Genomic DNA, 26621 nt, shown 5'->3' with positions numbered 1-26621 from the left:
GTAGGATTTTATTACCACAGGTGCAGGGGCATTCATTGATCAGATGCACGCTATGGGCAAAGCTTGTCCTAATTGAAAACAGCTCTATTTATACACCTGCAGGCACTGAAGGTCTCGGAGAACACAGAGGGGTTTGCTGAAAAGAGAGAAATAAGGGCGGGTGGGTGAGAAGAGTCATGGTGAAGGCCACATCGACGCAAAAGAGGAACAGTGCTCCTGGAAACAGCAGTTCTTGGAAAGGCCGGAGGTGACGGGAATGTCCTGTTGGTGGCTCGCTCTAAAAAATCATTAGGCTCATCTTAACTATGTTGCTTATGGCAATATGATAATCACGTGGGACCGCAATCATGAATACTTTCCTAATTATAAGGCAATTAGTGCTCCTTTACTCTTCAGCTCATGCCTTGCTAATAAGTTGACTTTTTCTTTTACTAATACAAATGGTTTTAGAGGTACATTCAAAAAACCCTTGACAATGTCCTAATTAGAACAGCAGACAAGCTAATGGAATGCCTTTCCCAGCAATGCTGAAGCCAGGGCAGTGACAGCTACAAGAAGAACTCCATTAAGAGATTTAAGGCATCTCATAACAGATATGTTGGTAGAAAATGGATTCACATGAATCCCCTCAAATAGGCTTAAATGGATTTGAAAACATGTCAGCACTATGCTAGCATCACAACTACAAACATCAAGCTTAGGCATATATATGATTTTTTAATCTTCACTTTTTATTTTAATGTTATTTTAATAACACTTGTATTGTTGCTATCAGCATCATCATCATCATCATCATTATCACTATTATTATTATTATTATTATTATATTATTATTATTATTATTATCACCAGTAGAAGTGATATCTTGATTTTGACATGTTTCTTTAATACAGCAGAGACCAAGAATGCCTGGCCATGTTTTAGTAGGGTTGAATGCCAAAGAGACACGTCTACAGGTGGTTAGGCAGGGGAGCTGGCCACAACCAGCCCGAGAAAACACAAATATAGTTCTCCAAAAATGTTTCCTGATGGCTGACCGCACCGAGTATGCAATCATCGTCCAAAATCCAAAGTCCAAATCCAAGTTTACAGCATCCCAAAACTCCCACAAACACACGCGGAAAACACACTTCCTTCACTCTCTTCCTAGTCCAGATCATACAGCTCACAAATCTCATATGAGAGACTCGATCGGTGCCATTTTTGGCCAGGTGTCTTCCTGAAGACTTTAACCCTACACAAAGCCCAGCTGGTGTAAACTCTCCACTTTGGACTTTGTTATTTCATGTTTGTTATTTAATTCCTGTGAATCATATAATAAGCATACATGACACAAAATCAACCAAATAGCGCTGCATAGGTAATTGGTGCTAGATTATTTAATGTTCTGACCTCTGGAAACCAGAGCCAATCTGGATCCGCAGTACCTCCTCCAGATCGGCTACGACTAAAACTCAAAGGCCCTGGCGTTATATCATAATACAGCGTATTGTCCTCGACATTTACTGTAAACCTATCACTACGTCAGTAATTCACACGATTTGCGGGCTTACTGGAGAACACATTGACCGACACGCGCTGGTGAGGTCGCGCGGCTGAGGTGCGAAGAGCGTCCCTATCCGCGCGACCTTACCTCTGCTGGTTCCTCATGGAGAGTCTGAAGGCCTCGGCAGCCGCTTTCCTCGCCTCGAATTCCTCCCTCTTCAGCACGCTGCCGCTGCCCCGGTAGCCCAGCTCCACCAGCTGGCGGGCCAACTCCTCGTCCTGCAGGAGCGGTCAAACGGATGTTAGGGGTACAATATGAACGGGAGATCTAAGAAAATCCGCCCGCTGCAGCTCAACTTGTGGGGGCACCGCGCGAAACTGAGCAGAAACGCGTGAGCGCACTCGTGGCGCTAAGTCTTTAAGGCACGGCGAGTTTAAAGCAGAGCATTGCTGAGGACGGTGTGGCTTTCTGGATCAAGGACTTCTGCCACATGTCACTGTAGCCCACTCAGCATGGATTGCGCCATTTCCAGATGATTGAGGGTCTTCAAACAAAGGGGCTGCTTTCATGTGGCCACGCGGCAATGGGTTTGTGGACCCCTGCCTGTTAGGAAACGCCAGCAGACCTCTTTGTTTTGAAATGCGAAAGGTCGGGTTTGTGAAGCTCGACGGGAGTTGCTCATTTGCCTTTACTGGTAAACTGAAAAGTGTTCCAGTCATTTTGAGGCGAAAACAAGACTTCTCTCTGCAGATTAGTTTTTAGAAACATTTCTGATTCGCTAAGCAACTCAAAATTCGCAAGCAACTCAAAAACCTGATGTCAAAACACCTTGCTTAGTATTTACGGAGAAAGAAGATAGTGCCCTTCTTTTCGCTTCTGCCAGTCAAGAGGGGGATCTGAGTGTCCATGTGCTGGAGTCACCCACTTACTGGCCTCCTTTAAGTGTGCTGAGGCACCAAGTAGTCTGTGGTGCTTTGGAAATGTGGTGACAAGATGCGCACTCATCGGAGCCCTTACGTCCTCAGACTGGTGATGGTACATATTTCCTCGGCCGGATCTGTTAATGTGTCTTTCTGAGGACGGACAACTTGTGTCCAAGCTATCAATGAGCAGCATGTGACACAGCTATCTTAAACCTGTGCTTTCACCATATATGCCCTCAGAGGAACGTCGAAATATACAAGTAAATAAATAAGTAAATAAAATAAAATAAACAGCCTAATTAACATCGTGTGCTAACCTAATAAACCATTCAGCATGGTTGAAACTCATTTCAGACCTAGGCAACAGAACATAGCTACCACATGTGGCTCTGCTTTACAGCTTACAGCCGTCAGGGCTGGTCTAACCTTTAAAGCGCTGCAACGTGTTGACAATGGCTAATTAACTCCATAAAACATCATTTAACCAACGGTCTGTCTAAAAATATCAGCAGAAAATTCACAACTGAGAAAACGCAACGCCATATAGACTTTGTATATGCGCATTTCTGTAACCCCAAATCAGCTCTTTCCAGTGAAAACTGATCTATAACATGTGTCCGAAACTGTCCCCTTGGGGTAATCATAGTTAACAAAACACATACTGAGCTCACTATTACAGATAATTCCTTTGCCTAATGTTTGAATTATTTATAAACCTTATCTCCTGAGCACCACATTAACAAATCTCAAGTAATCAAGCAGTCAGATAGAGAAATGTTATTTAGAAATCCAGCTGGGGGTTTGGGGGTGGGAGTGGGGGGCAAAACGAACATTTCCAGGCAGAACAGGTCCTTTAAAAAACAATATTTCCCTTTTTAAAATAGTGCTGACCGTTGTCACTCATTCTAGCAGTTATTGATGCATCATGCTACTGACTTGGATTTTTCCGTCTATTAAAGCTATATAAATTAGGCTACTGGGACGGGTCTAAAACTAGGCCTACTTATTGATGTCGTCTCCGAATTGATGCGATAGCAGCTTTTCGCAGTATAAATACTATAAAACAAGCCAACATATGTATAGCAGACAAATGCCATGTTGTTAGAGTTTGAATGTAAAGTTAATTAGATATAATTACAGTATCTTGCAGCTTAGACCTACCAAAAGTTACAGTGGTGCAATTAGCTTACATAAGCTACTGGTGGATCACAATAATTCAACACAGGGAACCGTTTCCTTACATTTTTCCTTTAAATATACATTATGCAGAAATAAATGCGTCGACATTTAAAATGCGTTAACCACGTTTGTGCTGCCATCTAGTGTCCAAATAGGCTCACGACCAATTTAAAGCACCGTGCGTCTTGACTACGCCACCGAGCGTCTTGACTACGCCTCTTTCAACCTGCTACTTTGCTATCAGTTTTAACATTAAAGTAATGTTCGCTCCGTTTGACTAGATTAAGACTATCTCAGATGGTTACATTATCAAGTGAGTTTCGTGTGTGCCATAGGACAGAGACAGAAATTATAGCTATAACGTTAGGTTAGTTAGCTAGCAACCTAGCTTTTTCGTTAGCTATTACGAAAAGAAAAACTACCTGCAGGCCAAAACTTTATACACATAATTACCTCAAGGTAATACAGGTCAAGTGATGTTATCTGAGAGTCTAAGAAGTCTTCATACGTGTGAAAATCTGTAACACTACTATCGAAAGCCGCAGCAGCTTGGTCCTCCTCCATTTTCAGTTTGCAGTAGACGCGCTATATGGTTTCCATAGCAACAGGTAACGCTTTTTTTTCTGGCGTTTACAACAAAAAGGAAACGGAAATGCTGGGACAAAAAGAAATATGGCATATAGGAAGGAAGACAATCAGTCACACCATTTATTACTTTATGCATGTGTCATAGATTGTAAATTCACCCCACCTCTAAAAAGGTTGCCCAGGTGGTTCTAGAAATCACTGGTTGCTTGATTAGATTATGGGGCAGTTATAGATTTAGCTAGCGGTTAGATAGATTAACCTGCTTAATATATACATCCTCTCAAAATGGCAAGATACACTAGCTAATCTCCAAATCCAGACTTGTCATTTACATACTAGGCTACAGGTTGGATTTGGTGTGAGCCGTGGGCTGTATCTGAGCCAGGATGAGGCTAAAGTTAAGATGTATTAACTTCTTCTTCTTAATCATCATCATCATCATATTACTATTATCATTATTAATATTCATCATCATCATATAACTATTATTATCATTATTAATATTCTTCATCATCATCATCATCATCATCATCATATAACTATTATTATCATTAATATTCATCATCATCATCATCATCATCATCATCATATAACTATTATTATCATTAATATTCATCATCATCATCATCATATAACTATTATTATTAATATTCATCATCATCATCATATAACTATTATTATTATCATTATTAATATTATTCATCATCTTCATCATCATTTTGTTTTTCTTCATCATTATCTTCTTTTCTTTATTTACATATTTTAGTGATTTTAATTTTCTTAGCATTTTTTTCCTTTCAGTTTGGATTCAGTTTAAAATAACTTTTGCCTGAAGGATTAATATAATTCAATACAAAGTAAAACTAAGCATTTTGCCTTTAACCACCTAAGAAGTTGTGCAATTTAAAATAACTGGGCAACAATCTTAGTAAATCAATAAATCGATACTCTTAAGGTCTCTAGCACTGCACATTCTATTAAATAGTCCGTGCTCTACTACCCCCTAGTGGCGTGTGTGCCCTCATAGTATTTTAAGCCGTTGAGGTTACTCACCAAGGACATAATGGAAAAGTAAGCGTAAATGTAAAGGTACCAGTTGCTTTTATTGGTTGTCAGAATAATCAAACTCCTTTAAGAATAAAAGCAGAATTTCCATGCAGATGTAACCTCTTCTGGAACCATATCTGCATTACTCAGTCTATTATTCCTTAACATATTCATTATTAATCCACAACAATCAATTATTTGTTGTTGCAATTTCTTCACATAATGAATTTTATAACTTTTCAAATGTCTTGCTTATCATTATGTTTCATATGCTCTGCAAAATGAGATAGTTATACAGTCATATTGAAATACTTTTATTTCCTTTGTTTAGAAAAAGAGCATGGTTATAAGATATGGTACTAGGTTTATCCTTTGTTTACCATTTCCTTGGATCAGTTTTTCCACGCAGGTTTTTATTTTTTTCCCAGATCCCTCAGAGACCTTGGACCTTCCATGTGGACCCAGGTTTTCAATGGGGTTTAGGTTATGGTTACTTGTATGGCCACTGCAAAAGTCTGAGCCTGTGGTGTGTGTGCCATTTTTGTGTGAACAAAAATAACAAGGTCATTTCACAAACATCAACCCACAATGTATATGGCAGGGTGTTCAAGCAGCCGCCAAATGGTTGAGGACGGATCACCTCTTCTTCACTGATCTGACCCTCCCAGGTGCTCTGGACATCTTCTTCTGGCCTCATCCCACGTGGGCAGCAAGGAAGACGCTTATGCTACAGTGTCTGTTTGAAACTATCGTATTCCAGAAGCTAGACAGCAACTGTCGCTCACGGAGCTCTTCACTCTGAAGCTGGGTTCTTGACTTCGCGAGCAACAGGCCTCAGGCAGTTAGGATCTGGTGCAGGTCGTCCCGCTTTATCCTTCCAAACGCTGGAGACCCTCTTCCAGTGTTTTGTGCAGTGTCCTCTGCTGTACCCCCGTACACCCACAACTGTACCGCCGAATATCACAGCAATCACGTTATTAATCATGGGACTGCCTACAAAGAACAGGTGAGGCAGCTGGCGTCCTGGTACAAGTGACAACAATCTCTCTCTCTCTCTCCCTCCCTCTCTCTCTCTCTCCCTCCCTCTCCCTCCCTCTCTCTCTCTCTCCCTCCCTCTCTCTCTCTCTCTCTCTCTCCCTCTCTCTCACTGAATGTCAAATTAGTGAGACAAAGACAAATTAGGTGATTGTGGGCTTGAGAAGGAAGTGATTGCCTCACACCCTCACACACATCAGTGGTGGAACAGGAACAGTGCAGAAATTCTAGTACCTGGGAGCACATGAACCGTTTAGAGAAGGACTAGCTCAGTGGTTAATAGCAAAACAGAAGGTTGCCAGTGTTGAGACTCTTGTAAACAAGTCCTTTAACCCTCGCTTGCTCAAGGTGTATTCAGTCATAACTGTAAATTGCTTTGGATTAAAGTGTCAGCTAAATGTAACTGTTATCAACCTGGTCCCTGTGTTTTTTACCTTAATGAAGAGACTTCAAAGCCCTGCTTTGTCCCTCATCCTCAACCGTTTCTATAGAGTCATCATAGAGAGCCTCCTGCCCTGTAGCATCACTGAGCTATTTAAAAACCACTCTGCTATAGACAGTAGCTCACCGGGTGGTAAAGACTGCCTGGCGTGTCAATGGGACGAGTTCTCCTGCCATCAAGGACATTCACACGGAACGGTGTACAGAGAGGTCCTGCAGCCTTAGGAAGCATGTCTCTCAGTTCTCATACGGCCTGCGTACTTTCCCGTCTCAGTCCCGTCTCAATCCTTCCCGTCTCAACGCAGGCTGCAGAGTGTGCCCTGTGCCGAGTCCTCCAGAACTGCACGGGCCGAACAAATGGCTTGCTCCCGCGCGCAATCAGACTGCTGAACCGTTCCGCAAAACGATCCCTTCCAAATTCAAAGTCGCCTGCTATGCCAGTCCTTCTCGCGCATGGATGACACTGCTTACTGCACTACTTACTCACTTTGCACTCGACATTACACTTCACTCACTTGCATTTGTACACATCGTCTGCTCGCCTCACATCGCCGCTAAGGTGCATTACCCTCCATCAATATGCAATGAATAATACATGTAACTCAATAACCCAGCCAGCCCATTACCCGGTACTGTGTACTGTCTAACCCACTCTCCTGTGCTTTATGGTTGTTTAATCTTTTGTAGTGATCTGTTTATTGTATAGTGCCGAGTACCGTTTATTGCATGCATTTATTGAGTTTATTGTCCGGTTGCACTGTTGTCTGTATTTATCATATTTATTGTCTGTTTGCACTATTATCTTATTGGAGATTGCAAAATGTAACATGTATCTATGTGTGATTAGTGAACATTTTTCTTCTATAACTATTCTCTTCATTTTACACAGGGGAATATTCATTGGATGGGTATTTTCAGGCATAACTCATGAAACCCTTCTTCTTTTGGTTTAATTTCATTTGGGTGTTCTCTGACCTTCCTTGTGAGTAAGTCATCTCCCAGTTCTACCACAACGACTTCCTAATGCTTTAAAATTGTATTTAAATACAAAGAATTTCTAGAAATGCTGAAAATTGTCATTTGCATGTTTTTGAGAACAAGATGTTTATTTCTTAATGACCTGTTTTTATTTAAACACTTTTGCTTGATAGAAAGCTGATACTTCTCTCAGAGTTTAAAGAAAAAAAAAACTCTTTATAAAGCCTTATTGGCTGATCATTATAAAGCTGAAGGAAACTGCCCAATTGCACTGTAATGCAAACTGCAAACTGGAGTTGCTCAAAACGATTATGATGGACAATTGTTACAAATTGTTACATTGTTATTAAATACCGACCTGAGTCCTGTAATAATGATTCATTTATTCTCATAAGTTCATTGTTAGAAGCCTGTGTGTGCCACTGGAGAAATCTGCAGGTCATCCTTGATCAAACTCCTTCGTTCCATGCCCATGTCGTTGTAGAAGCTTCTCTTTTTTTGCGCCTGCACAATGTCACTAAAAGTAGAGCACACCTTCCCGACTGCTGCCGAATCCCTTCCACACACACTCGTCTCGCCGGGTGGACGGTTGGAGCTCTCTGCTTGCTGGAGTCAAGTCTTCGCTTGGTTCCGAACTCCACTGCTCATCCTCTCACTCATCGCTCCCTACTTTTACGTTGTCTTTGTACTCCGTGTAATATTGCGATTAGGTACATGCTTGAAAATCATTACTTTATATCCACTCACATGGCCTTCCTCCTACATATGGGGAGACCGAAAGTGGCGGTGGAGAATGCTCTCAGGGTCACTGGCTGCTTTTGCCCATACGGCACCTTGTCTATAATGATTCAGGAGCAAGTTCACTTCAGTGAAAACTCACTTTAACCTTTTCAAATCATTTTTATCCATTTTTTAATCACTACTTCTCATGATGTCTTGAACCTGCTACAGCAACCATTTTTGTTTTAATCTGCATAGCCCATTTCTGTCCATAACGGCAAATGGCAACTCTCCTACCGAGGTGCAAGCAGTAACCCTCATCGCTTGGAATTTGTTAGGCTTAGCCACTCTCTCTTCTTGATCCCAGATCTCATCTGTAATTTGTTCCCTAAAAGGAAAGGATATGATTAGAGCTAGTTTTACTCAGAAGCATCACATGTTCACACTGGAGCTATAATTTCATTTAACGTGGACAGCTATTTTAATGAGACTATAACTAGAATAGTAAAACGGCAGGAGTTATATATATACACATGTACCTATCCCCTTTTAATAGACTCTCTAAAGTTGTAGTATAGAGTAAGGAGATATCCTTCTATCATGAATTACCCTAAATTTTAGTCAGTAGCAGATATAGTTCATTAGACCTATATGTACCTTTCAACCATTCAGTGTTAGAGAAACAGTACTAGTAATGTCTTAGGGATCATGACAAGATTATTTGATACACCATAACCTATTGCCCTCTCAAAACAAGACACTCTGTTGCAATTGCTGCACATTTTTATCTATGAAGAAGGCCTCTTCATAGTTGAATGCTCAGGGGTTTCAACAGGCGGCAGCTTCAGCGATGTTTCTTACGTTGTCTCTAAGGTCGAACTCTGTGGTAGTCTAGCTCATACAGTCATGGCCAAGATGACATGAATCCTTCCAGCTTTTTAACATTGTTTGCAATATTATATTTTGCAAAGTGTTGTTTTTGTTCCCCCAAAACCCCGATACACATGGAATTTAAAAATAAATAAATGGATATTTTTGGGAAGACAGACTCAGCAGTGATGGTGACACATTAAAAATCTCAGCAACTCTGTTGTGCCTGAATAAACATCTACCAGCTCAACACCCAACACCATGCCACTAATGTCAAATCATTTGGCCAGCAGCGGTCCTGCAATCGGACACTGACCACTGATGTAGTGTAGAGAGTGGCTGAAGCACTGCAGATGAGTTATAAATGAACTCTTCGAAAACATGACTATAATATAGATGATAATATAGATATATATTGGCCATGGAGTGTATGTACAAAGTAGGTGTGTAATGAAGTAATAAGTAGTTGGGTGTTTGTCTTTGGTGTGTAGAGTAAAAAAATCTGAACTCTTTACTAAATCTTATCTTATTTCCCCAGAATTTACAAAATGGCAACATCAATAATATCAGTACCTGATATTGTATTTGAAGCAGGCAATTCTTTACTTTTGCTCACCAGAACGACTCTTCTGCTGCCATAGAGATAAAAGAAGTCAAGGCAATTTGCCAAAAACACGCCCAAGTGTGTTTAGATAATGCCGAAAAGCAAAAATAAAAGCTTCAGCATTAAATAATACTTTTCTTACATTCAAATCTGGAAGAAGTTTAGTGATATTTTGGGCTTGGTTCCTTGAGAATGTGTATGACATTGTGTAATTAGAAGAAAACTAAAGCTTTTTGGAATCTAGTATCAGTGTCAGAAACCTGGGTGTCCATCAAAGCTCAGGTGTCTTCCAGCATGACAGTGACCCCATGCACTCTTGCAAAAGTACGCTGCAGTGACTAAATGTAAAGCACAATTGAAAACGTGGAGAAATGTGAAAAGATCAGTTGGGAAAAGGCACCTTCAAATCTAGAGAATCTGGAGACTAAGAACAGTGTGCAGTGGAGCGGAGTGGAGTTGGCCAAACTGCTCCACACTTACCAATGATGTTAAGAGCTTGATTACAGCTACTTTGACTAAAGGCTACACTGCTAAGATGTCCATTTTTATGTCAAAGTTTGAACAGTGGCATTTATGTATTTTCAAATATTACAGGCTACATTATTTTCTGAATAATATGAAAGGTTGAAATCAAAGGTTATGTAATATGGGCAGTTAAATAAAGAGAAAATGAGTTGTTCTCTTGTGTAGTTTGAGTAACAACCTGAATATGGCACTCATAAGTTTACTTTAGGCATGAAATGTTCCAGAATAAGACACAGTCTGTGTGTTGTTGTGTTTTAGCCTTACAATACAGCTGTACTTCACCTGTATGCATATCTGAAAAATATATTTGCATTCTCATCACATACAATAACTTTTCAAGATTTGGACATAGGTTAAGAGACATTTGCACATAAACACATTTGTACGTACAAACATAAATATTGTGTATCATATAAATAGATAGCTATGTGGTATAAAATGTGGATTTTGAAAAATTATCAAGGAAAAAAAAATCCTTTTGTTGAACAATGTTCAGACACATTAACAGCATGTGGAGGATTCAGTGACAATGTTTATATCTCCATAGCAAAAAGTTATTTTTCAGCTTTGGAAAAACTGATGTTTTTGAGACCATTTTTATTGACAAGCCTGGTAAGTGGAATGCTGCTTTGCCAGATAATAAAAAAAATCCCTCATAAACACAAGATTTAAAGTCTTCAGTGGTTGTCCCATTTTCAAGCTTTGTCCAAGTTTAAGACACTTCTGGTTTTATCCAAATCGAAATTTGGGCCAGTACTTGACAGTCTGAGACCCTTTCTGCCTTGTACTGATAGCAACCTTTGGGACAGAAGGCTTTTGTCGAACTGGGGCTGCAAGAACCTTCTCCTGCTCCCGGGCTGTTATCGTAAAGCTCTGTTCTGATTTCTCATGGAGGTTCATCCTGGGCAGAAAGTGCGTGGAAACGTGCTGGGCCTTGACTCTCGGGTTGGAGCCCATTTTAGCCTTCCCCCTCTTGTTTAGTGCTACAAACCACTCTCTACCAGTCCGACGGTTCTTGTGGATCACCGAAGTGTACGTGTTATAGCTGTTCTCCTGGAACCGCTCCCTGAACTTGCAGTCGTCGGTGAACGTCTCCTGCAAAACAGCGAACGGATCAATTCTGGACCAGTGGATCAGTGCAATCAGTGCAGTGCTGACACACACATTTGTTTGCTTAAACAAATAGGCATGTTTTAAGGCCACGGGGAAACCGGAGCTGACTCAGAGGGCACAGGGGTTTGAACCTTGGCATCTAAGACCATAATGAAACACACGAAGAGAAGGAGAACTTCCTCTCTGATGATGGTTGTGTGTGGTTCAGCTGGAGCACAGCTGTGGTTGTGATGGTGTTTTCATAGCATGAGGTTACCTTGGCTGTTTTTTAATTAACAAATGGCTTTTATTCTTAAAGTAATAGGCTACGACAGCCGTTTCCAGCCTAGTCTCTGTCTACTGGGTTTGCAGAGCGTTTGTTTACAATGGAAAAAAAGTTTCTTCGTGTTTGTTGTACTTAGAAAAAAAAGAGAAAAAAAATGTTCAATCGCACTTATAATAGATGACAGCTGTTGATGAAGAGATCAAGGAGTACAAAGTGCAATGGTATATTCATATATAACGCTTTTCTGGAATTTCCCCCACATCTCTTACTCATTAGAAAATCTATTGTGCACATTTGTATATTTTAGTAGCCAGTAAAATAATGTCCTAGGCCCTCTGACGAGGACAGGGGTACACAGGGCATGCATTGCTTGGGGGCCTCAAGCTGATGGGGGGGCCCCCATGAAGGGATCATAAATTTAAAAAAAATAAAATTTAAAAAGGGCCTTCACCCTGTCTCTCAAGAATTTTGTGCTACTTTGTAAGCCTATTAATATTACTAAAACCCCCACCTTACAACAGCTTTAAGAATTTTATTTAAAAATTACATTCTAACTCATTTCATTTAAGGCTAACTACTGGTGTAAATTTTCTCTTAAATTTTTAAGACATTAATTCTGTACATTAAAAAAAAAAAAAAAAAAAAAAAAAGGTTGACGGAATAGTCTACTACATTCTGCAACACGAAATAATAATAAACTGACAGTGATGCCTTAATTTATTATGCCGACAACCTAATCATAAACTTCGTGTCCTGTTTCAACTCCTCAGAAATAGAAACTGAACAGGCCACAGCGCTACATCAAAGCCGACGCACGGCAGGGCAAACACGCCGTCGTCAAACACCGCGTTTGCAGCTGCCACAGACCGATCCCTTTTGCGAGGAGATTGCCTCGGCAGTGCCGCGGGAAACGAGAGTTGAGGGGTCGCGGAATAATTGCGACACTCGCTTTTATCTGCAGCGCGCAGCTCAGTCATCAAAATGACTTTCCCAGCAAAGACTGCCGGTGAATGACAGGAGCAGAGCGTCCTCTGTGCAGGCTAAAAACCTCATTAACCCATGAAATAACTTTATCCACACAAGGCAGAGCAAAGCATGACAGAAGCTCTCGTTGTCAGGTTTTTAATTTTTTTTCTTTTTGGGGCAACCTTCATCTTTCTACTCTATAAGCTCCCTCTGTCTTTGTAAAGTTTCCCAAACGTGGCCACGGAACATCCAGGCATCTTTCTAAGCTTTGGAAAATCTGCACAGGAGGTCTAAAACTGATTAATTTATTACTGTGCGAAAATAATTAGCAGAGGTGACTGGTTTCACATAAATTGCCTGCAGACTGAGGTTATGACAGTATTACTCATTGATGGTTTTGACGCTGATGAGGTTGATCCAAGCAGTTCTTTAGCCTGTGTGCAAATGCCATTTGACTCTTTAATCCACGCTTAATTCTTCAAACAGGGACATCACTAATTGCCATCTGCCTGAGTGTTTTCCTTTTTGTTCAAACTCTCACTGCTTACTCATCATAAGTCCTTGCCTCCCCTGAGAGCTCGAACAGCTGATTCCACTCGTGAGATAATTATCCAGCCCTTCATGACTCGAGTCAGGGCTGCTGAGGTTCACGAGGACCCCACGACAGGAACTGAGAGAGATGCCTTATAAGGTCCCATGAATCACTGTTTTAGGAGGAGTGGCGCATGCCATCCTTCCCTGTCTGGCCGATTTCTTGTAGAGCTGCCCTTGTTTTTCCGTGCTATTTTTCAGCTATTGCTGTCACACCAACCACGAATATGAAGGGGCATCAGCCTTAAAGAATCCAACCTGAAGCAGAAATTGGCGAAATACCATGTGAGTATCCACGCATTGTAGCCACTTAAACTTCCCTGAGTAAAGTAATGCAGTGCATACCACACCACCCACCACCCACCACCCACCACACACACACCACATACACACACACACACACCACACACACACCACACACACACACGATTTTAAAAAATTCACCTCTACGTCCTAGGTCTTTGGCCTTTGAGTAAGAGAATGCCTTTACCTTAACCCTTAACAAGGAATGTAACATGTTGTTCACTATAAATGTCAATAACTACTATAGTGAAAGCTCTAAGATATAATGAAGGATAACACCTCCGGGAGGTGTAACAGGTGTCACAGTGCCTGTACTGCCAGACTGAGAAAGAGTTTCTACGCAAGAGCAATCAGACATCTTAACCAGACAAACAGCAAACCCCCAAGGGCAATCTAGCTACACAACCCAATTCACATAACACGCAATCCATGTCATGCTGCTACCCACACACACACACACACACACACACACACACACACACACATCTGTGTTGTTATTCTTTACGCTATCACAGATCCATCTGTTACTACAGATCCATGTATCTGCTGCACACTGCATTAGTGTATACAAACATCTTTTGCCCTTCCGTGTTAAATGGACACTTCGCACTAAATATTATACTGACTGGTCAAGTATCATAGACATAATGAACTGCACTCCTAAACACTGCACACAATGCATACTAATGCAGTTTGTATATTACACTAAACATGCATATTGTATACAGATAACAGACACATAATTTATATTGCACACAAATAATGTTAGCAACGTGTATATTGGACACAATAACATACTGTTTACAGCTCAAGAACTCCACTCATGTGCACTGCACATTATTATATTGCATGTATATTGCATACTTTTGACAGTTTAATATTTTATTGTACGTATATTGTATGTACACTTTATTTACTCTTTTTACTTTCTCAGCAGGGAGTCACACATTGAATTTGGTTGTACTGTACAATGGAAATTTTAAAACAAATCTAATTTTTAAATCGTCTAATTTTTAAAAAGGATTAAACAAACAAACAAATAAATACATGTTGCGTTCTTTAAACTTGTCCAGAGATGTAAGAGAGCAAATCCATAAAGCAGCTGGATCCCTAAAGTCGTGGACATATATACTTACAGTCTTGCCATGTCAGCAGAGTGAGACTTAACACGGTGAAGGACTGCGAATATACGCAGGAGTTCTCTAAAAATACAGCTGGTGGGAAAATGTATTGTGTGCCCAAGGATAGTTGCTCGCCGATATGGAGTGTCGAGTTACCCCAATCACTGAAATAATAAAACTTGTTCTGGTTTACTGATAAATTCAGCATAGCAGAAAATGATGCCATTACCATATTTTCTAAACATGCCAGTCACAGCTCGGCATGCCTAGCTCTGTAGCTGCATTCTTTTAGTTTGTGTGCACCGCCTTCGATATTATTTTGGTGCTCACTGGTGAATACTTTAACAGTGCGTTCCCTTAATGACTCGTGAACATTAGATTAGATGGTTCGGGTTTACATGAATTGCTCTGCGATGCTTACTGTCTGCAACCAGTACACTTAGTAAAGTCAGAACCGTTCTGCTTGGGAGGCTGACTGGCTTATTCTGGATCCCTGGTTCAGCCAATTATCTTCAAACAATTCTTTCCCAGGAAGTACTGCGGTGTCTCCCATCCTTCAGTGTAATCATCATTAGTATAGTGTTACGCCACAGCGGTACTGCATCAAGAATCCCAGCTGCTGCCTGATTGTACGCTTGCCTGATGAGTTCCACCATGTTTAAAAGCAGCATTTACTCCTTCAGTGTTACCCAGTATCTGAAATATGTCAAACGGTATGCAGCGAACACGGCAGCGAGGGGTTTGCCCTCCATGGGACAGAGGCGGAGTGCTTTCTCTCCTCCTGCTCTCCCCGTCTTCATGTCTGCTTCATAAATCCAGGCGACCCTTTAACCTTCAAAAAGATTCCGTTTTCACTGGCATGCGAGTCGTGCAGCAGTGGTACACATCTGTCTTCCCCACCGTTATCTCAGCGATAAATATAAATATTAAAGATGACAGAGAGCGAAGCAGCGTCAGACACAGAGTCACCCGATACCGCCGCGTCCGGGCATGTACGCGGAGAGCCGTGTTTTGGGGTTTAAGACCCAAGACGACAGGACTGTTAAAATAAGTATGCGCAACTGTAGCTGGGCAGGAGAAAATCGAACCTAATTCAACACTGACGGAGTTTCTGCAGCTGCTCTAATTGCTGACGATGTCTGGAGCGGCTTAGAGTTCGTCTTCAGATTTATGTGCCACAGTGTCTACCCCCCACCCCCTTGAACTCCCCCTCGACCTCTCCCTAGACACCTCCCGTGTGAGCCACACTCTCCGTCTCTCTCCCGACTTTTGTAAAACTCGGCATCACGTTACCAAGTTCATCTCACGCGCAACGTGGCTAAATGAAGAGCTGCAGGGGTTAAGACAAAGGGCTGACGAGTCCTTCTTAACTATAAGTCACTGTGACAAGATCCAATGGAACACTTATTATGACCTTATCATTTGTCGCAGCCCTCTGTAACATTGCATCAACTTACTAAGAGGAGAGGGACCCACAGGGTGAATAATAATTATAATTCCAAATATAATTTGAACATGGGGGTTGTGTGTGGCTGCATCCATGGAGGAGAAGATGGTCCTCGAGTCTCTCTTGCAAGGAAATGTCCCCTTGCACAAGCTGCGTGACGTGACAGTTATGTGACAAACGCAGCAAGCTGCAAACCCGTTTTGTCTCCAAGCACAAACGTGCATTGTAGACAACCGCTAAGTCTCATGCAACACTAACAACACTAACAACACTCTAAAGACAAAAGCTGCTGCATTTCACACAAACGGTTACACCTTTATAGAGGAAAGGAAGTGAAAAGGTTCATTTCACAACGCTTTAAAACCATGGCTTCTGAAGACGGTGACCTCACTCAAACCCTCTGCGTGTGAATTTGCTAAAGCGAAGCTGAAAAATGAAGTCAACGGACCTGAATTCTTAGTAATGAAAGTTATGACAGAAGCTGTTTATTGGCAACAGTCATTCAGTGCCACCATTATACTGTACGTAGGTCTTGGTTGGTTTCTATAATCCCAAGTGTCCAAAGTGACTCCCTGTCAGTTAGTTACGGCTTATATGCCTCTGTCCCCTCTCAGATCTGTCACCATGTGCCACGGTCACTGTTATGTGGACGTTGCACTTGATTCTCGGTCTCTACAGCTGCTTACCTCTGTTTGTCAGCCATATTGATGTTTCTGCCCACAACCCTTATCCCAAGCTCCTGTCTGCCTTTCCCATTAACACATGCTAATAAGCTCCCGATTCTTTCGGTTGGGCCCAGATCTCCACAGATTCCAGTCGGCAAAGCCGGCTTGCTTGGTAGCCGCCGCCACGCCGGCCATTTGCCGAATTTTGCAGAGGCTCGCAAACATCTGAGCCAGAGGAGACTCTAACCGCACACGAACTTTTACAGTGCCACCTGTTCTCCTCACTGAGGTAGCTGCTGCCAAGGAATCGTCAGCTCAAGAACTCTGTTCTATATCCGTGACCTCATGTACTCCCAGGATGCTTTTAGTTTGACTTACAGTAGCATGAAGCCATCCCCTCTTGTTCATGGCTAGGAAGCGGTTGCTGAAAACCCCTCGGATTCCTATGACCCCTTGAGACACAGCAAACAGTTCCAGGGCACCTACGGACAGACGCAAATGCATGTTGGTATGGCAAGGTTTTGAAAGGGAGCACAGGAAGTAAAGCAAAGTACCGACCAGACCTGATCCTTGGAAAATGCAGTAGGTCACCATTTCTATGCAACACCTATTTTGGAGCATTATAAAGTCGCATCAGCTCTGCACCCACTGTCTCACAATATTTATGGTGAGCTTTGAGTTAAGGAAAAGAAAAAGCCGCCGCTGCGGTCAGAAACTGACCAGTGATAAACAGGGCAGAGGAGTTGCTGACAAAATAGCAACAGACAGGCTGTAACTGGACACCTATACAATGCACGTATAAGGACTACCTAATGACATGGACAGTGATTGGTGAGGTAAGGTAGGTGTTTCTAATTGTGGGTGATGAGTGCCAAACACCTGAAGCCATAGCAAATTTAAACAGAAGACCTCGGGTTATGATGAAAACAACAGCCTTCAAACGTCTGACTCGTTATTCATTAGGCAGTGAGAAACATGAGGACACTGTTTTGGTATCATGAGATCCATGATGTGGAAAGTCAAACTTTATCAGGAGGTTCAGATACCTCTTTTCTGTTAGTGTTATTGCCATTAGGCTAAACTCAATCTGGGATGTCGGGTATGAAGCTTTTAAGAGACTCGGCGTATTATCTGTGCTAGGTAGGTGCTTGTTTACAGCCATTTGGCACGATTTAAGAGTTTTGTTGTGATTCATTCAATGCCCTCTGAATGGGCTTAATACTATGGTATGTGTCCCAACCATAGAATCATTAACAACAATTTAGGGCATGGCATGTTACTGATGATAGTAATTCTGGTTCTCTACCAGATGACATTCTCATCTGAGCCCTTGCACCTGCTAGCAACCAATATCTCCCAATAAACAGCAAACAAGGCCTTTCAGTCAGGAGAAGTAGCAGAATTTAGCGGCCATTCACAACTCTGCTTACCAGTTAATGCTTCAGAAATTGTCACCTGCGCAAACTAGGCAAAGAGCGTTACTAGCATAGTTGGTCGGTTAAGATTAAACTGAACGCATTGCCTTTTTGAAGAGCCATGTTCCTATTGTTGATTCAATAACGAACTACAGTTTAAAATAATGAGAGAGAAAACCGAGGACATGCTTTTAAACTTCTGCGTAAACTTGCTTTTTTATAACCGAGTAGCTTAATCAGTGCAGTTTAAAAACCTGACAGTAGTACAACACAGTACTGTGTTACACAACATAGTAACACGGGATACTATGTCACTCACGGTAACAGATCTCTGAACTTATATGTAAGATCTGCGCAGAAATCTTTTGTATAGGAATTAAGCAGACACTTGTGTACTTTCATAATTACATCTGAGCTTTTCAAATGGCTCCAAATCATCGCATGATCAGAACCCATTACTTACTTAAATGATTCGGCTCGTGACTCCCATTAACTCTTCCACTGGGGTGAATCTGAAGGTGGAAACCAATACCAACCCTACAATATAGTCTCCCAGTCCTGCGTCCAGATACGCTCCCTTCTCCGACACGCTGATCCTCCAAGGAAACGTGCACGGATCCCGTGACTGCAGCGGCGCAGAACAGCTGAACAAAGAGTGCAACGAAGAGAGGCACATTCATTCTTCCCAAAAGAACATTCTACGTTGGCTAGGCCAGTCCTAACATTTTGCTATTCTTCCTGCGCTGGTGCATTCGCAGCACTGGTGGGCATTACCCTGGGGCTGCAGGAGCTGGAATACGTCTGCTGGCAAGGAGATATTTATATCGCAAATGATCTCACTGCTTGATACATGCCTGAGTTCTGAAGGACGCTCTCTCTCTCTCATCCGGATTTTATTTCACACAAAAGAGTATGATCAACTATCAGATCGTACTGAACGCAAACAACAAAGGTCGCCACAAATTAGCACAGCTTCTACTTGGAAAAGGAGCACACGACAAAGCTCTCTTGACTGCGTTTTACGCACGAGTACTCAGTGTTTGGGATCGACAAGGCACGTAAATAATTCGTAACTGAACGAGTCAGGAGACTTCCCAGTTGCTAGAGCTTTCTTTCTCTAAAATTGAACTTCATGGTCGGGTTTTAAAAGGGTGCCGGTGCTTCTGAGGGATCTAAAATAGAAATAGCGCGCGGCTCCTCAGGTGGCGCCTCCCTGTTAGCATTCCCGAGTGGAGCTTTGTGCACGCACCCACGAGAGAGTTGGAAGCATTAGAATTTCCATATCGATATTCTTCTGGCACGCTAACTTTAAACAGAAAACACAGACAGTTTCTTCCATTTTTTTATTTGGAAACATTACGAGTTGTAAAAAATTGTTTTGGTTTCATGGTTTGTGCTCATTTTCGTTCGCAGACATTTTCAACACGTGTGTGTATTAATACAGAATTGCAGAGTGGCATATGATAATGACGAAAAATGAATAAAACTGTATCACATAATCATTTCAAAGGCCTTTTGAATGGAACCTTTTAAACAGTACAATGCTGTTGTCCAAACCAGTCGTCTCCATGCTGCTCCCCGCTGCGCAGCGCATGGGTGAAACCACTGTTTGTTGCACGTGGAGACGGGCATAGCGGGAATCCTTTTTGAGTTCTACTGAAGTGTCTAAACCATATGGATATGAACGATCAAGAGTAATTACTGCTTGTTTATAAGGCGTGTACTGAACATATATATTGCGAACAGACCTATATATCGCTTTGAATAAGTATTGCAATTATGTAGATGTATGTATATGCACTATACAAATTGCACAAATATTGATAAATGTGTACTTGGGTACATTTCTTTTGAGGTATTCAGTTTTATTTTGCATTAGAAGATGTTTTCTATTCTCTTTTTTTTTCTTTTTTTTAAATTTGAGTATGAGATTATTTGAGTATGTTTTGTGCAATTATGTGTTGAAGCAATACTCTGTGTTGAACAGTGAACCCTGGACATGTTATTGAACTTGACTGGATGGAAGGTCATTGCTATTTTGAAAGTGTGTTCAAACTTTGTTGCACCAGCTCAGTTGCACTTATGATATTATGTCTCCAACAGAACATCACGTTTTCCCCCCTTAGCAAGCAGAGCGTGATCTCCTGCTGAAGTTATCACTGCAGTCTCCACTGTTTCTAAAGGAATGTGCCATGAAACATTCTGATCTTAGTCCCTGGATGAATGATGGGACCTTGGCAGAATGCAAACCCTACGCCTCTTTGTTTCACCTGTTACAGAACACTCTCGATTGATGACTTCAGTATAAACAACGTGGAACTGTTTACCCCCTAAATTTTAAAAGCCATCCGTTTCTGTTGGACCCTCCAGTGACTAGAGTGAGGTAATCCCCCAGATGTGTATAAACAGTGAGTGTCCTGACTGATTCATCAATGGTCCTGGCTTTTAGCTGCCACCAAGCCTCATGCCAAACCTCCCCATCTCAAGAAAAACCATTTGTATCACTTTGGTATGGCTGGCTGTTATCTGCTCAGCGACAGGGTGACTGGGCGGAGACAACTTTGAAAGCCCCATCACACATAACGGCGTCTGGTTCAGTGTTATGGCCATCATCACGTCTGCACAAGGATGGATGCCCCTGTTCATTTACAACTGGTTTGAAGAGTTGCTGCCATAGAGGCGATGATACTGACAGCAAAGTTACATCAGATAAGTTTCCCCCGAACCATCTTTTTATGATCAAATGATGTGCATTACGTGTAAATTACTTTTATTTTTCCTAGAAATTCCAGAAAGTTCCAGTGACGTGCTGTAGTCAAGCCAGCAAATCCATGGTATTTTTTAATGTGAATTTTATAGCACATTACTTTTCTAAGCTTCATACACAGGGCTCTGAACACCAAGCGTGAGAGCCATAGTGATAGCCAGCGATGTGAAATGAAATAAACTATGTTTATAGGAAAGATTTCTTCATTTTTACGTTTTACAGTGCCTGTTTAGATATCTGTATCATGTATAAGCAGTTTGCTATGCAAAGTATTAGAATACAAATTTATGAGTCAACTATACCATGAGTCAACTATGCTATACCATGAATTAGAAAATATGCATTATAGGTCACTATAGGTCTTTTTATGGCTTTAAAGACATTATTATGTTGCTGTCTGGCATAAAATATATTGCTGTAAGCCACAAAAGTCTTGATGTGTCTCTTTGTAAGTAGCGTACACTAAGCATAGCACAAGAATAGTAGCTTTTCTCACTGCAGAGCTTAACGATGCATTGTACAATGCATTTTGAAGCTTAAATACAGTCTTAAACATCACAAAACAAGGTTTACAAAGTATATGTCATTTTTATCTTTGTTGCTCTCCTGTAAGAGCGAATATGTCATGCACTTTAAATCAACCCAGTTTCATTTAACCTTTTAATTACAACTTCAGGCTTTTCCCAGCACAGTTCAAAGTAATGTTGTTTTATTCAGTAACCATGTGATGTTATTTAGAATGTGCTAGAGTCCACTGGGAATTGATAATACTTGCCTTTTTTTATCACGTTTAACATTTAAAATATCACTGTTTGGAACATATCAGTTTCCTTACCACACAAGCTGTTTCACCGACAACTCGTATGATCGCCATAGTTACAGCAAGAGTCGAGTCAAATGGTATACGTGGCAACCCTCCTCAACCCTCCAGACCCTGCCAACATGCCCTCAGTCTTCTGGAACATTCCACACTGGCAAGGCAGAACAGGGGACAGAGATTCTGCTCCCTATCCCCTTCTCCCCCTCAACCTGCATATTTTCAGGCTTTAGGGGTCAAAGCCTGTCGCCATGTTCCTCCCTAATAGACACCCCCTCTCTAGTGCCTAAATGGGACAGCCCAGAGAGACGTGAGTAGAAGCACTCGATCCCAGCGTGTCATGGCCAAATGATCTGCGGCTCAGCAGTGTATTTAATCATCTGGAAGATCTAAACGCTTGCCTAAGTCAAAGCTCCAGCCCATTGTACAGTACAGTTGCATTCCTTTGCACGTGGGCCCAGAACATTTCATGAACAACAAAGAAGCACCTGTTCGTTCGGTACAGACAGAGCCACCCGTCAGACGAAGGCCTGCAGGCAGGCGAGCCGCCGTACCTGTTGAGCCGACCTGGGAACGTGGAATAACACAGGGGCGAGGGCTTACCTATCTGAGTGTGATGCCAGCGTGACAGAGCTGACCCAAAAAATGTCAGCATGTGTCAGTACAGATGGGCCCCTCGTTCACTACTGCACACTGTGCAAGGATGCAGTGAAGAGGCGCTTTAAATTCAGCATGCTTAAATAGGTTATCTCTAGATTCTTGTGTTACTAAAGTCTTTTGGGAAACAGATGTTTTGCCATGATCCAGATGAGATAAAGGTTGGACTCACATGATAAAAGGTAATGTAACTACACCACGTGCTTGACACACAGAAACTGTAAACAAAGCATTGTTTTGTTACAATTCACATACCAATTGGAAATGGCTGATCACACAGACTCAGACATTTTGGTAAAATGGTAAAATATTTGTTTTTTACTATCAAAAACAAAACTGCAAATTTTGAATTATTGAAATTTAAATTTACTTAATGCCAGTGACTACTTATTCAATAGTTTCAACCCACAAAAAATCGGGAAGCATTTACACTATAAAACAGTCACGAGGATGTTAAAGAAAAATGTTTGCTCAGATAACTTTTTTTTAGTTAAAAGGCGGTTTAATGAAGGTTTTCACTGTAGCTGGGGTAAAATTTCATAATGCGTGGTGTTACTGATCTTCAGGTAATTTAAGCCAATACTGTTGAAAATGAATTCCACGTTTGGATTTATCCTTAAAAAAAAAAAAAAAAAAACAGATTAAAACATAAGATAAGCTGTGCATCATTAATTGTTTCACTCTGCGACTACACCTTCAGCTCCGAACCTAAAACCTTTCAGGCAGAAGTCATTTGTGGCCACAGCGAACGACCCAAAATCGAAAGCGACGCGACCAAGGGACACGGCGCGTGAGCTTGTTCCGACGATGACATGCAAACATGTCATTTTGGCACGGACCATCGGATCTAACGTGACCATTCCCTGGCGTTTGTATTAACAGTGACGTGTGGAAGATTGGTACATCTTGCAAGCGGTTTGTAGGGTGCAGACTGCTTGGATAATTTATGTTCAGCTTCAGCTTACTAAATAGCACAGCGGGGTCACAGCAGCTGTGCATTATTAGCGATTGAACCGATGACATGTTTCATATAACTGTCCCCCTATGGCATGTGAACCGGAGGTATTTGCTTTGAGTGCAGATGCTTGCAAACGATAGATATATAAGCTAAAAAAGAAAGCATGATTTTCTGGTTAACCTAACTATAATGCCAAATTCATCCACCGATGCTGACTGTACATGCAACTTCTGTGAATACTGTAGCTATTTGTATTAAGAAATTCATGGCATTGTGGTTTTAGAAGAACAGCAATGATCTCATATGAAAATCCAAGGAAATCTAAGAGTCTACGTCCACATAGGTGAGAAGCATCGGCAGAAAGCAAACGCAAATTGTTTTATTGTTTATTACTAAGTATGAGCAAGCTACAGGTTGCACGTGGAAAGACCAGCTGATGTGGTCTTCTAAGCTTCAAAGATTTAATGCAGAGATTTAATGGTTCGTGGGAGGCAGTAACCAGAGGTGAAGAAACAGGTGCAACCCGAATGCCACACCATCTTTCTGATTGTTCTTTTTCTGTAACGCTAAATCCGAAAGGCACGCATATGTGTGTGGCAGGTAGGCCTGGAAGCAGTGATCCAAGCGCGAGCGCCAGGCAAGAACATAGGCATGTCTATAAAGACAGAAGGAATGTTTTAAGACTGCACGCTGCGTAAAACTGCGCCTGTCAGCAATGAAGCCGGCGGAATGTGGTCTTTATTAAATAGTCCAGGTATACTGTTATTTAGCGCTTATTATAACTTCCCTTTCGAGCCCTTATTGAACATGACCTAATCAGTAGATCAGCATGCCTTGCCACCTCTTTAACCTTTATTAAAATAACACTTATACAGTGTTCAGCTAATGAAGGTGCAAAATGAATAATACACTGCCAGTTTTTTTTTTTCATTTTATAAGGTACATCCACATCCAAGATTGTATGCAACGCATAAATAGGTCTATACATTAGAGCACGAAGTTCTCAATGAAGTTTCCTATGGTAATCATAAATCAGTGGGTGTAAATCACACATTTGGCTCTCATATGCTCTTCGCCATCATCTGGTGTGTCACAGTGTTGTTAGTGTGAAGAATCTATTAATACCTTGCTCGAATGGTATAGTGTACGCGCACGGTGTGTTTCCTGAGATCCTGTCGACCTGTTTTTTGAGCGAGCCACATTGCCAGGAGGTTACAGAACCTCGGGGAATAAGAGGCAAACGAACAGATGGAGCGATCGGGGTGAGGTGAAGTTCATCACAGGACACAATCACACGTCGACTATGGGAAGCCGGGCCGGGTAGGTTGGCCAAGGGTGACCGCGCGGGGCCGCGTGCGCGGAGCGTTGACTGGCGAGCGCTGAGTGATATGGTGACAAATGTAACCGGATCTTAGGAAGGGGAGGATGACCGCAGCCTCAAAGCACGGGGCGCAATAAATATCTCCAGGACGTAGAGGAGAACACAGCCCCTAAAGACCGACAGTGTCTCCCAGCTGAATTCATTCCAGTGTCCCAAGTTACAAAAGACAGTTTAATCGTTTTCTTTTGCGATGCAAAATAAAAGCGGATAATCAAGCTGTTGTGGATAGCAATTGCATTCATATCAACTGGAATTATACTTTGATTAGAATTGTTATTGTGCCCAATGTTGAATGCTAAACGAGTATAGATTAATTTGGTGAGCATTCTTGAATGCTTGTCCTTGACTCACCTGCAGTGGGAGCACTGTAGTGTTTTTAAGCATTATCCAACCTCCGACATTTTTGTTTCGAGGAAAAAGCTTTTAGGCGTCACTAATTCAAGTTTTAATTTGCTGTAAATAAAGTGACCCTAAAATTATAAATATTTGTTTAATCCCAGGGTCCCATAACACCCACAGACATTGCTACTTGTCCAAGATGGAGCCACTAAACTTAACAGCATAGTTTTGCGCTTGGCACCGATCATATCCATAGTACACTGTCTCTTTTTTCTCCTCTCTTATGCAGGGTTTTTTTTTTTATTGCTATCAGCCATAAAGAATTAAAAGATTTACATTCAATTGATATATTTCATTGAGAGTTTGTTGGATCGTCCACTGAAGACAAAATAATAGTAAAAGATAATAATAATAGTCTCAGTAATGTCTTTTGATCGAAACATCTATAAGGTTTGGTTTGGTGTATGGGGTGGGTAGGCCTCTCGCAGAGTCGTTTTACCGTCTGTACACGGGGGGGATATCGGGATTTAAGAATTTCGCACCATGAACGCTTGGTGACACTGTTGAGCTATTGTCGGAGTGGCTAAACTAAACTCTTATCCTTCCACCGCCAACGTAAACTGTGCACATCTCAAGCTAAGTGATGATTTGCATTTCTTCTTGAAAAAGACATATGAATGTAATAAAACAATAAAACGCAAAGTAAACAGTCGTATGGCAGTTGCTGTGTCTTACTATGGTAACATCATCATTGTAAATTATAGCTGGTTATGTTCGGGTTATAACCTCTTTTATTGTCGTACGCGAAAGCCTCGTGACATTTATTTTAATTTAACGCTATTTCTGGGGTTCCATTATTTTGTCGGTAAATGACTTGTATTCATTTCCTTCACAAGTAGGCTCATAAAACGGGACTGACTACATCTGGCTGCCTTCTAGTAGATACTTTGCAATTGTCAAAGGTTTACTCAACAGTTAAAGAGGAATACCTCTGTTTACACACTCCATGCCTAGAATGTAATATGTAGTCTCTGTCCATATCAGGATACCACTTTTCAAATCTCATTGCTTTGTAAATGTCAATGAACAGCAAATATCACTGTCATCTGGATGGCTAACTTAAACGGTGATGCTGCAGATTTTTAAGTACACTGTTTCTTCTCGTTAAGTATATCAGAATAACACGGAAAATTATACAAAATAAAGCATTTAATTTGTAAGAAATTTCTAAGTAATAAACGCTGTATGAATATCTTAATTCTTTACAGGGTTAATGTTGGAAAACCAACAAATGTAACGTTGTTCGTGCACATTTTAGTTATACTACTACTACTACTACTACTACTACTACTACTACTACTAATAATAATAATAATAATAATAATAATAATAATAATAATATTAACAACAACAACAATAA

At 41.3% G+C, this 26621-nt stretch overlaps 2 protein-coding genes across 2 annotated transcripts in view; both read right to left on the bottom strand.

The window, feature by feature from the left end:
• Positions 1-4180, bottom strand: part of cfap299 (cilia and flagella associated protein 299) — a 54399-nt gene extending 50219 nt beyond the window's left edge. Inside the window, exons 1-2 of the mRNA XM_027028634.3 lie at positions 4042-4180; positions 1634-1764 (exon numbers count right to left, since the gene is read on the bottom strand). Of these exons, the coding sequence (XP_026884435.1) occupies positions 1634-1764; positions 4042-4152 (242 nt within the window). The 5' untranslated portion in view covers positions 4153-4180. The remainder of the gene's footprint in view (positions 1-1633; positions 1765-4041) is intronic.
• A 6493-nt stretch (positions 4181-10673) lies between these two features.
• Positions 10674-19062, bottom strand: fgf5 (fibroblast growth factor 5). Its single transcript, XM_027029723.3, has 3 exons — positions 18746-19062; positions 17246-17349; positions 10674-11491 (listed from the first exon to the last, which is right to left on the bottom strand). Exons 1-3 carry the CDS (start codon positions 18960-18962, stop codon positions 11126-11128), a joined length of 687 nt encoding a protein of 228 aa, XP_026885524.1. The 5' UTR covers positions 18963-19062; the 3' UTR covers positions 10674-11125.
• Between the last annotated feature and the right edge of the window lie 7559 nt (positions 19063-26621).

Source organism: Electrophorus electricus, chromosome 5 (genome assembly GCF_041902795.1).
Source record: "Electrophorus electricus isolate QZ-2024a chromosome 5, ASM4190279v1, whole genome shotgun sequence".
NCBI lineage: Eukaryota > Metazoa > Chordata > Actinopteri > Gymnotiformes > Gymnotidae > Electrophorus > Electrophorus electricus.
The sequence above is the reverse complement of the archived record's forward strand: the minus strand, read 5'-3'. Positions and strand labels throughout refer to the sequence as shown.

What these genes read in the sequence shown, in the direction of transcription:
- fgf5 (XM_027029723.3), bottom strand. Translation starts at nt 18,962, where the DNA reads ATGAATGTGCCTCTCTTCGTTGCACTCTTTGTTCAGCTGTTCTGCGCC. An exon ending in TCACGAGCCGAATCATTTAA is followed by an intron (nt 17,350 to 18,745) that starts GTAAGTAATGGG and finishes GTCTGTCCGTAG; the next exon opens with GTGCCCTGGAACTGTTTGCT. An exon ending in GGGGATGGCTTCATGCTACT is followed by an intron (nt 11,492 to 17,245) that starts GTAAGTCAAACT and finishes GCTGTTTTGCAG; the next exon opens with GAGACGTTCACCGACGACTG.